Source organism: Lacerta agilis, chromosome 18 (assembly GCF_009819535.1).
Source record: "Lacerta agilis isolate rLacAgi1 chromosome 18, rLacAgi1.pri, whole genome shotgun sequence".
Taxonomy (NCBI): Eukaryota; Metazoa; Chordata; class Lepidosauria; order Squamata; family Lacertidae; genus Lacerta; species Lacerta agilis.
The window spans coordinates 7,123,580-7,137,144 of record NC_046329.1 but is presented as its reverse complement, the minus strand read 5'-3'; the positions used below and the strand labels follow the sequence as shown (position 1 = coordinate 7,137,144).

Genomic DNA, 13,565 nt, shown 5'->3' with positions numbered 1-13,565 from the left:
CAGGTTTGGGGGGGGTGTAAAAACATGGCAGGTCAGTTGGCTGGCAATCCCGACAGCTGGCTCGGATCGTTGTTTCCCGGCCCGTTGCATACTAAAATTGAATTACGGTCGTACCTTGGTTGCCGAACGCCTTGGCACTCGGACGTTTGTTTGTTTTTTATATATAAAATATTTTTATTCATTTTCCACGAATCAATAAAGGATTACAAACATAATTACGTTAGCAAAATTGATATACATCATTCCCTCTTATAACACAGATAGAAATTTCAAACTCCCAACTTTCCTCACTTGTTTACATGACTTCCTCAAATCCCACCTTGTTGAATTTCATTATATTACATCTTTAGCAGTTTTCCGAATTCATTGCTAAGCTTTAAAAATCCTCGATATTAACCTCCTTTATGTCATCACCTATATTTTATTACCATAATTTTTCATTTTGCTATTTTCCTTTTATACCTAAGCCACAAATCTTTCCAGTTTTTTCAAATATTGAAATATTTTTTTAAGGCACTCTAGACGTTTTTGGCTCCCGAATGCTGCAAACCCGGAAGTGAGTGTTCCGGTTTGCGAACGTTTTTCGGAAGCCGAACTTCTGACGCGGCAGGAAGGTCCTCCATCCAATCGGAAGCCGCGTCTCGGTTTTCGAACCCTTCTGGGAGTCGAGTGGACTTCCAGAACGGATTACCGTATTTTTTGCTCCATAAGGCGCACCGGGCCATAGGACGCACCTCATTTTTAGAGGAAACAAGATTTTTCCCCCCTGGTTTTCCTCCTCTAAAAGCCCTGTTGTTGTTTTTGAGGATCAGCTAAAGGTTTTGCAGCTTTTTTTGCAAATGGAAAAGCCCTGTTTTTTTGAGGATCAGCTAAAGGTTTTGCAGCTTTTTTTGCAAATGGAAAAGCCCTGTTTTTTTGAGGATCAGCTAAAGGTTTTGCAGCTTTTTTGCAAAGGGAAAAGCCCTGGTTTTTTTGAGGATCAGCTAAAACTTTGCAATGGGCGGGGGAGACCCCCAGGAGAAAGCTTTTTGATTATAAATAAAGAGGAAGCATACAAAAACGAACGTCGTTTTCCACCTTACCGTTGGTTCTGTTTCATTTTGGGGGGAAACAAAATTTTATTTCGCGGTTTATTGTTCATGTTTTGAATTATATATATATGGGGGCGCTGAAATCTCTTTAAGTGTTTAGGGCAGGCATAGGCAAACTCCGGCCCTCCAGATGTTTTGGGACTACAACTCCCATCATCCCTAGCTAACAGGACCAGTGGTCAGGGATGATGGGAATTGTAGTCCCAAAACAGTCGGGAGACTCAAGTTTGGGAAATGCTGGTTTTGGGAAAAGGGAGTACGAAAATTGGATCATCATCTGATGTGGAGTTTCTAGAAGCCAGAAATCGTTTGTCCTATGAAGGCTTGATCTCAGATCAGTGCCTAAATCTCATTAAGACGCTGCCAGCTGATTTTCAAACCTTTATTCGCCTTGTTTTGCCAGTTGTTGCTGTTTTTTTTTTTTTAAACACATGGTGTGTTGATTCTTTTGCAGTCTATCCACGATCAGATACTGCAAGAATACCGGAAAATCAAAAAAGTGAGTCTTGGAGTGAAAATACTGGCCTCAGTCTGATTCTTCCCCTGCTGATAAAAAGTCTCTGATTTTGGGGTGCAAATGTGGACCTCAAATCTGATCTGTTTCCCACCCCCACCCCTTCTAATAAAAAGCGATGACCCATCTCTGATTTTCCGGGGGTGAAAATATCAGAAACGGATGTTTGCTTTTTCACTGCACATGCAGAAAAAGTGCCGTTTCCAAGGCCAGTCTTATCACATGCCCCCCCAAAAAACCCCGAGATGGAGCTTACCTTTTTATTAAAGTGGGGGGAACGAACCTCAAATCAGAGACTGAACCTTGCTTTTTGTGTGTGTTATCATTATGAGAAAGTAGGTGAGGAAAGCTCAGGTTGGGGGGTGTTTTTGAGGGTGAAAACATGGCAGGTCAGTTGGCTGGCAATCCCGACAGCTGGCTCGGATCGTCGTTTCCCAGCCCGTTCCGTACTAAAATTGAATCAAGAGTCGTAACTTGGTTGCTACAGGGAACCAGGCAGAGGGCCTTCTCGGTGGTGGCACCCGCCCTGTGGAACGCCCTCCCCTCAGGGGTCAGAGAGATAAACAACTACCTGACATTTAGAAAATACCTGAAGGCAGCCCTGTTTAGGGAAGTTTTTAATCTGTGACGTTGTATTGTATTTTAATATTTGTTGGAGGCCGCCCAGAGTGGCCGGGGAGACCCAGCCAGATGGGCGGGGTACAAATAAATTATTATTATTATTGTTGTTGTTGTTATTGCCGAATGCCTTGGCACTCGGACGTTTTGGCTCCCAAACGCCGCAAACCCGGAAATGAGTGTTCCGGTTTGCGAACGTTTTTTTCCAGAAGCCGAACGTCCGACACAGCAGGAAGGTCCTTCATCCAAGCCACGCCTTGGTTTTCGAACCCTTCCAGGAGTCAAACGGACTCCCGGAACGGATTAAGTTTCACAACCAAGGTAAAGGTACCCCTGACCATTACAATGTCGGGCGACTCTGGGGTTGCGGCGCTCATCTCGCTTTACTGGCCGAGGGAGCCGGCGTACAGCTTCCGGTTCATGTGGCCAGCATGACTAAGCCGCTTCTGGCGAAACCAGAGCAGCGCACGGAAACGCCGTTTACCTTCCCGCCGGAGCGGTACCTATTTATCTACTTGCACTTTGACGTGCTTTCAAACTGCTAGGTGGGCAGGAGCTGGGACCGAGCAACGGGAGCTCACCCCGTCATTGCGGGGATTCGAACCCCCGACCTTCTGATCAGCAAGCCCTAGGCTCTGTGGTTTAGACCACAGCGCCGCCCACCACTGTAATATAACTACAATTATGATTGAAACAAAATAGAAAATTCTTTCCAGTAGCACCTTAGAGACCAACTGAGTTTGTTCTTGGCATGAGCTTTCGTGTGCATGCACACTTCTTCAGATACACTGAAACGGAAGTCACCAGATCCTTAAATATAGTGAGGGAGTGGGGAGGGGTATTACTCAGAAGGGTGGTGGGAATGGGTGTGAGCTTGATGGGACTTCCATTTCATGCGGCTCAATGTGGTGCCTTCCATAGTTTCAATAATTATGATTAATTGCTTTTCTCCCCCCTCCATCTCTCTTCCAACTTCCTTGCAGACTAACCCAAACTACAGCCAGGAGAAAAACCGCTGCGAATACCTGCACAACAAACTCGCCCACATCAAAAAACTGATATCCGAGTACGACCAACTGCAGTTCCAGTCTTGGCACTGAGAGGGGCGGGGTGGGGACGGTGAAAGTTTTTTTGCGGCGAGCCCACCACCCTCCGGCTCCGATGGCGGCGATTGCAAACCTGTGAACGGCTTCCGGAACAGGGAAGAGGAGGAGGAGGAGCAGCAGGAGAGAAATGTTTTGAGGGATCTCTTTGCGGCACGGCGAGGATCGGCGCGCGCTTCCCACCCCCCACCCCCCGCGTGAGAGACGACCCGTCGCTTTAGCTGTACAAACCCCGGAGTTTTTTGGGGGGGCGGTCGAGGGGAAGGTACAAGGGGCCCGTTCCCCCCGTTTTATATAAGCAATTCTCTTTCCGGATATTAAAGAAAGACAGTGAAAGAAAGGAGAAGTTGGCTTGTTTTTCGGATAGCATTCCCCCTGCCTACTCAAAAAAGAGAGAGAGAGAGACTGTTTTTCACATTGTCCCCTCCACGACTTACAGGGAAACCAAGAACTGTGGAGATCAGTGATGGCCAAACTTGGCCCTCCAGCTGTTTTGGGAATACAATTCCCATCATCCCTGACTGCTGGTCCTGTTAACGGGACGATGGGAGTGTTAGTCCCAAAACAGCTGGAGGGCCAAGCTTGGCCGTCACTGGTGTGGATCAATCAGCACCCCACAATGTTTCTGGGTTGAGGTTGGCGGGCAGAGCTTGTGGGGGGACGACCCCCCCCCCAGCATTGCTGGATCTCGCTTTGGGCAAAGTGTGGCCTGGCACCCCCCTTTCCCCCGACCCCCAAACACCCCCAGAAGAGACACGGGCCTTCGCTTCGCTCTTCCCAGGGCTTCCTTGAAACGCAGCCAGGTTTTGCCGATTCCCAGCGGGTCTGTTTTTGTACATTTTTTGTTTGTTTGTTTTCATTTTTGAGAGCATTCGCGACCCCGCTTTTCAGCGTTGACGGCTTTTACACCCCTCTGGGTGCTCGAGAAACAGCAAGGCGGGCAGAGCATGTGCGTGTTGAAAGGTGGGGGGGTGGTTTTTTGGGGGGGGGGGAGCAAAATTGCCATAGGAACCACCCAATCTTTCCTTTTACTCGTGCACACAGCACAGAACAAATAATAATTTTGAAAGTGGGGAGTAAATCAGAGGGTTCGTTTCAGGAATGAGTGGAAAAACACAACAACGACAACACTTGCCCTCCCAATTTGGGTGTCCGTCCCCGCCAGCTCCCTCAAGAACGTCCTCTCCCCAGACTTCCTCTCCTGGTTCAAACTCTTCCGCCTCTCAGGAACCCTTGGGCCTGTTGGAAATCGAAAATAGCCACTTCCCAAAAGGATGTTCCTGTTCAGTGCAGATTACAGGGGTACCTCTGGTTGCAAGCGGGAGACCCGTTTGCAACACGAACAGAGCGCAACCTGAAGCGTCTGCGCATGTGCGCGGCACAATTCGGCGCCTCTGTGCATGCGCAAAGCGCGATTTCGCATGCGCCGAAACCTGGGAATAACCCTTTCCGGTACTTCCAGGTTCGGCGCATTCGTAACCTGCCGCGAATGCAACCCGAAGTATGACTGTATTTGGGTACGTGCAGTACAGATTGGGGTCTCTCTTTTTTGCGTTTCGGTTTTGCCGAAAACCCCTCATTGGGGAAATGCGAGGATGGCGCACCAGCCCCTCGCGATGGGCCTTCCTAGGAGAGGAGAGGGATCCGGGAGGGTCTTCCCAAAGTCCCGGGCGCGCAAAGAGTTTCCCAACGTCAACAGGAAGGTGGGTTTTAGCTCAACCTGGAGGCGTTTTCTCAAAACACGGAAAATCAAACCCCCCCCCCCCTGAACCGGATCTCTGGGATCGCTCTCTCTCTCTGACGACCAGCTTTTTGTAACTCGGGAATCTCGGGTCAGAGTCAGGACGCCGTTTTGTTCGTTTTAAGGGGGGGCATCTTCCCTCCTTCTCACCATTGGGTCAATTCATTCCTGAAACCGTCGCCGTCGAATATCTTGACCGAGGTTGATTTAGTGACAAACAGCCCAGGGCGCAGAAAGCAGGTAGATTCCGGGTTAATGCGATGAAGATTTATCTCAGAACTTCTAATAATATTGGGGTGGGAAGGGGGGAGGGTTGAAATCTTATAATTATTATTTTTGGAGGAGGGACACTGTAGACAAGAGAAAGAGACAAAGAAATGGATCTCTGTTCTTTATATGACGAATCAGTCCTATAGATAATATTTTTGCAAACGAGAGTTGGATACAAAGATATATTGTGTACATTACACAACATGTGTGTGTGTGCGTGTGTGCGTATGCAGGTGAAACTCGAAAAATTAGAATATCGTGGAAAAGTCCATTTATGTAAGCAATTGTTTTCATTAGCTACTGGAGTTTAATATATGAGATAGACTCATGACATGCAAACCGAGATACGTCAAGCCTTTGTTTGTTATAATTGTGATGATTATGGCGTTCAGCTGGTGAAAACCCCAAAGTTGAGATTGTTAATTTGGGGGTTCTCATCAGCTGTACGCCATAATCATCACAATTATAACAAATAAAGGCTTGACACATATCTCGCTTTGCATGTCATGAGTCCATCTCATATATTAATTTCACCTTTTAAGTTGAATTACAGAAAGAAACGAACCTTTCCACGATATTCTAATTTTTCGAGTTTCACCTGTATATTCTGGGACTTTCTAGAATTTGGAAATAGATATTTAATGACTATCCAAAAGGAAGAAGAAGAGGGAGAGGGAAAAACTGTGAGATTCTGCTTTTTGCTGCTGCTTTTTCCGAGACATTGTGTTTCGACCGGAGCATAGTTTCTTTTCTCAAATGCCTCTTTTTGTTTTTCTGTTCCTGCTTCCGTGATTGATTTGGGCAAAACTTTATGCTTGGGCCTGGGGGGGGGGGTGTTGCCAAACCCCCTTAAGCTGATTTGAACATGATCTTAACTTATTCCATAACGCGATGGGGTTTTTTCCCCTTTTCTTTGTAATAACAGTACAGTGGATAAGAAAACACCTTGAACCATGAAGTTGTTTACAGTATATATGTGTGTTTCTGCGTTTATATGTGTGTTTGTACACACACACCCAAACACATACACACAAGGGTTCCCACCCACCCACCCCCACGTTGCCAAACTCGCCCTTTCAAAATAGCATAAAGTGCTTTCTCAGCTTACCTTTATTTTTAATAATTATTTTTAAAAAGCTGGTATCTCCTTTTTTGTACACAGGAAATACAAAACCGAATATTGCTCTCTTTTTTTCCTTTTTCCAACACATAATAAAGTCATTGTATGAAAACATGTCTGCTTTGGGAGGTCTGTCTTTTTTAATAACATTCCATTGTGCTATGCATCTTCCACGACTCTTCTTTACCTCTGGAGCTGGTGCTGCCAGTCAGAGCCTGGGCTGAGGTCCAAGGTGGGGCCAGGATAACCGAAAGAACCAGTTCCCTACTACACTCGGCAGGTGAGGGCCTGGTGTAAAGTACTGTCTTGCAAAGAAATCTGTTCCATGCAGTGTTCTGGTCTCCTCGCCTCAAAAAAGAGGGCTAGACAATGCTACCATTCAGTGGATTTGTAACTGGCTGACTGACCGAACCCAAAGGGTACTCATTAACGGCTCCTCTTCATCCTGGAGAGAAGTGACTAGTGGGGTGCCACAGGGTTCTGTCTTGGGCCCAGTCTTATTCAACATCTTCATCATGGGCTTGAGGGCATCCTGATCAAGTTTGCAGATGACACCAAATTGGGAGGGGTGGCTAATACCCCAGAGGACAGGATCACACTTCAAAATGACCTTAGCAGATTAGAGAACTGGGCCAAAGCAAACAAGATGAATCTTAACAGGGAGAAATGTAAAGTACTACACTTGAGCAAAAAAATGAAAGGCACCAATACAGGATGGGTGACACCTGGCTTGAGAGCAGTACATGTGAACAGGATCTAGGAGTCGACATGAGTCAACAGTGTGATGCAGCTAAAAAAGCCAATGCAATTCTGGGCTGCATCAATAGGAGTATAGCATCTAGATCAAGGGAAGTAATAGTACCACTGTATTCCACTCTGGTCAGACCTCACCTGGAATACTGTGTCCAGTTCTGGGCACCACAGTTCAAGAAGGATACTGACAAGCTGGAGGGAAACCAAAATGGTCCAAGGCCTGGAAACGATGCCTTATGAGGAACGGCTTAGGGAGCTGGGTATGTTTAGCCTGGAGAAGAGAAGGTTAAGGGGTGATATAATAGCCATGTTCAAATATATAAAAGGATTTCATATAGAGGAGGGAGGTTGTTTTCTGCTGCTCCAGAGAAGCAGACACGGGGCAATGGATTCAAACTACAAGAAAGAAGATTCCACTGAAACCTTGGGAAGAACTTCCTGACAGAGCTGTTGGACAGTGGGATTTGCTGCCAAGGAGTGTGGTGGAGTCTCCTTCTTTGGAGGTCTTGAAGCGGAGGCTTGACAGCCATCTGTCAGGAATGCTTTGATGGTGTTTCCTGCTTGGCAGGGGGCTGGACTGGATGGCCCTTGGGGTCTCTTCCAACTCTAGGATTCTATGATTCTGGTGCTGGAGGAGACTCTTGAGAGTCCCATGGACTGCAAGAAGATCAAACCGATCCATTCTGAAGGAAATCAGCCCTGAGTGCTCACTGGAAGGACAGATTCTGAAGCTGAGGCTCCAAGACTTTGGCCACCTCGTGAGAAGAGAAGACTCCCTGGAAAGACCCTGATGTTGGGAAAGATGAAGGGCACAAGGAGAAGGGAACGACAGAGGATGAGATGGTTGGACAGTGTTCTCGAAGCGACCAACATGAGTTTGGCCAAACTGCGGGAGGCAGTGAAAGATAGGCGTGCCTGGCATGCTCTGGTCCAGGGGGTCACGAAGAGTTGGACACGACTGAATGAATGAACAACCTTGGGGGCCACCATTGCCTCCTGCGAAAGGGAGTTCAATAGTTTTATGAATGCTTAAGTTTAATGCTTATGCATAGTTTAAGTACAGCAGAGCACGGGACTCTCGTTAAATCTCAGGATTTTGGTTTCGAGCCCCACGTTGGGCCAAAGATTGCTACGTCGCAAGGGGATTGGGCCCGGCGACCCTCGTTGCCCCTTCCAACTCTAAAATTCCACGATCCTTTTATCTGTCCTGAATCTTCAAACGATGGTGAATTTTGGATATAATGGAGAGGTAAAAGATTTGGATTATTATAAAAGATGCAGGAGGAAATTACTGACAATGGGACCCACAAAGGGGAGGAAGAAAGCCCATGACATGGGCAGCCAAACTAAGGCCTGGGGGCTGGATGTGGCCCAATCACCTCCTCAATCCTGCCCGCAGACAGAAAGGGAATCAGTGTGTTTTTACATGAGTAGAATGTGTCCTTTTATTTAAAATGCATCTCTGGGTTATTTGTGGGGCCTGCCTGGTGTTTTTACATGAGTAGAATGTGTGCTTCTATTTAAAATGCATCTCTGGGTTATTTGTGGGGTGTAGGAATTCGTTCATTTATTTATTTTTCAAAATATAGTCCGCCCCCCCCCACAAGGTCTGAGGGACATGACTGAAAAAGGTTGCTGACCCCTGGTCCAGGAGATCTATGGAATCTTGTCTTTACGTTGTATGTTGGATATGTGATTGTAAAAATGTAATTTGAAAAAAAAAACCAAATACCGGTAAGTAATTTTTTTAAAAAGGAGATTCCAGCTAAATTATCGGGAAGAGCCTCCCGACAGTTAAGAGCTGTCCGGCTCTCCTTAAAGTAGAGGTTGGGCGGCCATGTGCTTGAGCTGAGATTCCTGCATTGTAGGGGGGTTGGACTAGATGACCGCTGGGTGTGCCCTTCCAACTAACTCTACAATTCCACAGTTCCACGACTTCAGCAATGAGGAAAGGTTGCAGCGTTTTCAGCTTGGAGGAAGAGGCCCTCAGGTTGGGAGATTGTAAAATTGGGCATGGCATAGGAGAAAGTGGATGAAAAAAATTATCTTTCTCTCTCTCTCTCCTAACGCGTTAAGTCCTGGACACCCCATGAAGATCATTGTTTTAAGATTATTATTTCTCGAAGCCTGAAGCCATGGGTTCGAGTCCTACCCTCCGGAGCAGGAGGAAAACTAGACCCAAAAGGAATTTGGAGTTGGGCGAGGCGAGCTGCTGGCTTGGTGCCACGATTCCAGCGCCTGTTCCAGAAAGATCTGACTGCAGCGGAGAGCGGGGGGGTGGCACTGCCAAACTCTGGGTGGCGTGGGGCCAAACAGTCAGCCCTCAAGGCTGCAGTGGGCGGGAGGGCCCCGCTGCGAGCCAGTGGAAATGTACCCACTTGGCATCGCGGAGAGGACAAAAGAAAACTATACTTTTGTTCCCCCAAAACTTGCTGAGATCAGGAGATTCCAGAGCAGAGAAAAGAGATCATCTTGTCCTAATGTTCAAACAATCATGCCGTTGCAGGAAGCCTGGTGGAGCCCAGCTTTGGGGGGGGGGGAGAGAGACAGGAGAGGAAACTATTTCTCTGCCCTCCCACGAACACCCCCCACCCCGTGGGAAAACGTGCTTTCGCTGGTGAGAATCACATGGGAAGATTATAGGGGGGAGAGCGGAGGGTCACTGATAAGGAAAAGCTTCATTTCTCAAGGACAGGACATGATGTCGAAAGGGAAGTGGGGGGGGGTGGATGGATGGATGAGAGAAACCGTACACCCTCATTACTCGCTGGGAGACCTTGGGCCCAGTGCCGGATTTACGTAGAAGCTAAACGAGCTATAGCTTAGGGCCCCACTCTCTTGGGGGCCCCAAAAAATTTTAAAGGAAAAAAACACGTTTCCAAAATATAAGATAAAAAACAAATAGAACAAAACCTACATAGAACAACAGTGTTTTGTGTTGTGTAGGCTCCTGTGATGTAAGTCATGGGCCTCGCCTGCTAGCCTGCTCCCTAAAATATCACTGGTTTGCTCCTTTCTATATATAGGGTGCCTACACTGGAAGTGAGAGCTGGACCATAAAGAAGGCTGATCGCCGAAGAATGGATGCTTTCGAATTCTGGTGCTGGAGGAGACTCTTGAGAGTCCCATGGACTGCAAGAAGATCAAACTTATCCATCCTTAAAGAAATCAGCCCTGAGTGCTCACTGGAAGGACAGATCCTGAAGCTGAGGCTCCAGTATTTTGGCCACCTCATGAGAAGAGAAGACTCCCTGGGAAAGACCCTGATGTTGGGAAAGATGGAGGGCACAAGGAGAAGGGGACGACAGAGGATGAGATGGTTGGGCAGTGTTCTCGAAGCGACTGGCATGAGTTTGGCCAAACTGTGGGAGGCAGTGGAGGATAGGGGTGCCTGGCGTGCTCTGGTGCACGGGGTCACGAAGAGTTGGACATGACTGAACAACAACAACGGATCCATTTGGTTAAGCGGCTTACCTTAATCCCAGAGCTGATGAGGAAATCCACAAGGAACGACTTGACCTTCGTCTGACCGGACTTGACGTCATCGCCGGCGATGAAGACGCGGCGTTGCACCGCCAGTTGGACGACCCCCGGGAGGAAATTGTTCTGGGGGGAGCCGTTGATGTAGCTGCAGCCCTCTAAGATGCTGGCTACTAACATGAGTCTGACCAAACTGTGGAAGGCAGTGGAGGATAGGGGTGCCTGGCGTGCTCTGGTCCATGGGGTCACGAAGAGTCGGACACGACTGAACAACAACAACAGTTGTGCTCACATAAAAAATATATATTGAGGATTTAAAGAAAGTCAGCCATAAAGTGTCGGCTATAATTACTTATTGGTTCAGAAGAGAAAGAAGAAGAAGAAGAAGAAGAAGAAGAAGAAGAAGAAGAAGAAGAAGAAGAAGAAGAAGAAGGAGAGTTTGGATTTGATATCCCGCTTTATCACTACCCGAAGGAGTCTCAAAGCGGCTCACATTCTCCTTTCAATTCCTCCCCAAGAAACACTCAGTGAGGTGAGTGGGGCTGAGAGACTTCAGAGAAGGGTGACTAGCCCAAGGTCACCCAGCAGCTGCATGTGGAGGAGGGGAGACGCGAATCCGGTTCACCAGATTACGAGTCTACTGCTCTTAACCACTACACCACCCCGTCATTTGCTGGAATAGGTTCTGTGTGGGATGTTTCAGAGGGAGAAACCAAACTCTGGGTTCATTTCTTTCAGTAATTCAACTTAAAAGGTGGGACTAATATGTGAGATAGACTCATGACATGCAAAGCGAGATACGTCAAGCCTTTATTTGTTATAATAGTCATGATTACGGCGTACAGCTGATGAGAACCCCAAATTATCAATCTCAACTTTGGGGTTTTCATCAGCTGCGCGCCATAATCATCACACTTATAACAAGCAAAGGCTTGACGTATCTCGCTTTGCATGTCACGAGTCTATCTCATATATTAAACCCCAGTAGCTAATAAATAAAGACCCTGATGTTGGGAAAGATGTAGGGCACAAGGAGAAGGGGGCGACAGAGGACGAGATGGTTGGACAGTGTTCTCGAAGCTCCCAACATGAGTCTGACCAAACTGCGGGAGGCAGTGGAAGACAGGAGGGCCTGGCGTGCTCTGGTCCATGGGGTCACGAAGAGTCGGACACGACTAAACAACAGCAACGTCCTGCATGCACTAGTTGCACGGCAACATGTGCAAATGGCTTTAGATACCTGTGAGGTCCATAAATTACCGTATAGCATATATTCAACACAAAAAGTGACTGTTGTTGACAAAGGACAGCTGGACATAGAAAGGGCCCCATTACCTTCAGTAGCTTAGGGCCTCATCAAACCTAAATCCGGCCCTGGGGGGGATGGATGGATGGATGGATGGATGAGAGCACACCCTCATTACTCACTGGAAGACCTTGGGCCAGTTACTGCCTCTCAGCCTGCCTTGCCTTGCAGGGTTGTTGTGCAGATCATATGGGAAGAGAACCACGTGTTCTTCGAGGAAGGGTGGGGTAGAAATTGCAGCAATCGTAAATACTGTAAAAGGGCACTGGGTTCCCTCTTCTCCCCAACCCCCTTTTAAACTCCTTCTCAAAAACACATTGCTTATAAGGGTGTCTTTGCACAGAAGACAAAGCAAACAAAATGAATTTTAACAGGGAGAAATGTAAAGTACTACACTTGGGCAAAAAAAAAATGAAAGGCACAAATACAGGATGGGTGACACCTGGCTTGAGAGCAGTACATGTGAAAAGGATCTAGGAGTCTTGGCAGACCACAAACTTGACATGAGTCAATAGTGTGATGCAGCAGCTAAAAAAGCCAATGCAATTCTGGGCTGCATCAATAGGAGTATAGCGTCTAGATCAAGGGAGGTAATAGTACCACTGTATTCTGCTCTGGTCAGACCTCACCTGGAATACTGTGTCCAGTTCTGGGCACCACAGTTCAAGAAGGATACGGACAAGCTGGAACGTGTCCAGAGGAGGGCAACCAAAATGGTCAAAGGCCTGGAAACGATGCCTTAGGAGGAACGGCTTAGGGAGCTGGGTATGTTTAGCCTGGAGAAGAGAAGGTTAAGGGGTGATATGACAGCCATGTTCAAATATATCAAAGGATGTCATCTAGAGGAGGGAGAAAGGTTGTTTTCTGCTGCTCCAGAGAAGCGGACACGGAGCAATGGATTCAAACTACAAGAAAGAAGATTCCACCGAAACATTAGGAAGAACTTCCTGACAGTGAGAGCTGTTCGGCAGTGGAATTTGCTGCCAAGGAGTGTGGTGGAGTCTCCTTCTTTGGAGGTCTTGAAGCGGAGCCTTGACAGCCATCTGTCAGGAATGCTTTGATGGTGTTTCCTGCTTGGCAGGGGGTTGGACTGGATGGCCCTTGGGGGTCTCTTCCAACTCTAGGATTCTAAGACTAGCAAGGATTTGCATTGATAAGGTTCGTGCAATTTTTTTTGTTTTGCAAGATTTGTATTGTGCCGCCTGGTTGTAACTTAAGCCTCAAAGCGGTTTACGAAAAGATTAGGAACGAAACGACAAAATTGCCAGTAAAAGAACAGTTTAAAAACAACAACAACTATTTATTATCTATTATGTTTATAGTCCCACAGAGGATGTAAATAATAACCAAGGTGGCTCACGAGGAATGCTCAACCACATATTTGAAAAACTGCAATAGCATTATCAGTTCAAGAAACACACTGTTGAAAATGATTTTTTAAAAACCCACAATTTTAATTGTTGGGGGGGGGGAGCACTAAGCTAAAAACCAGATTAAAAACGCAAGGTCTGGAAAAGCTTTGCCTGAACAAAAACATTTTTGGCAGGTGCCCGAAAGCGTACAGGGGAA

At 47.1% G+C, this 13,565-nt stretch overlaps 1 protein-coding gene across 2 annotated transcripts in view; it reads left to right on the top strand.

Annotated features, from left to right (window-relative positions):
• Window positions 1-3,666, top strand: part of ELL (elongation factor for RNA polymerase II) — a 53,840-nt gene extending 50,174 nt beyond the window's left edge. For both annotated transcript variants that reach the window (XM_033136710.1, XM_033136709.1), the window contains exons 11-12: window positions 1,546-1,590; window positions 3,207-3,666. In XM_033136710.1, the coding sequence (XP_032992601.1) occupies window positions 1,546-1,590; window positions 3,207-3,323 (162 nt within the window). In that variant the 3' untranslated portion in view covers window positions 3,324-3,666. The remainder of the gene's footprint in view (window positions 1-1,545; window positions 1,591-3,206) is intronic.
• Window positions 3,667-13,565: the final 9,899 nt, after the last annotated feature.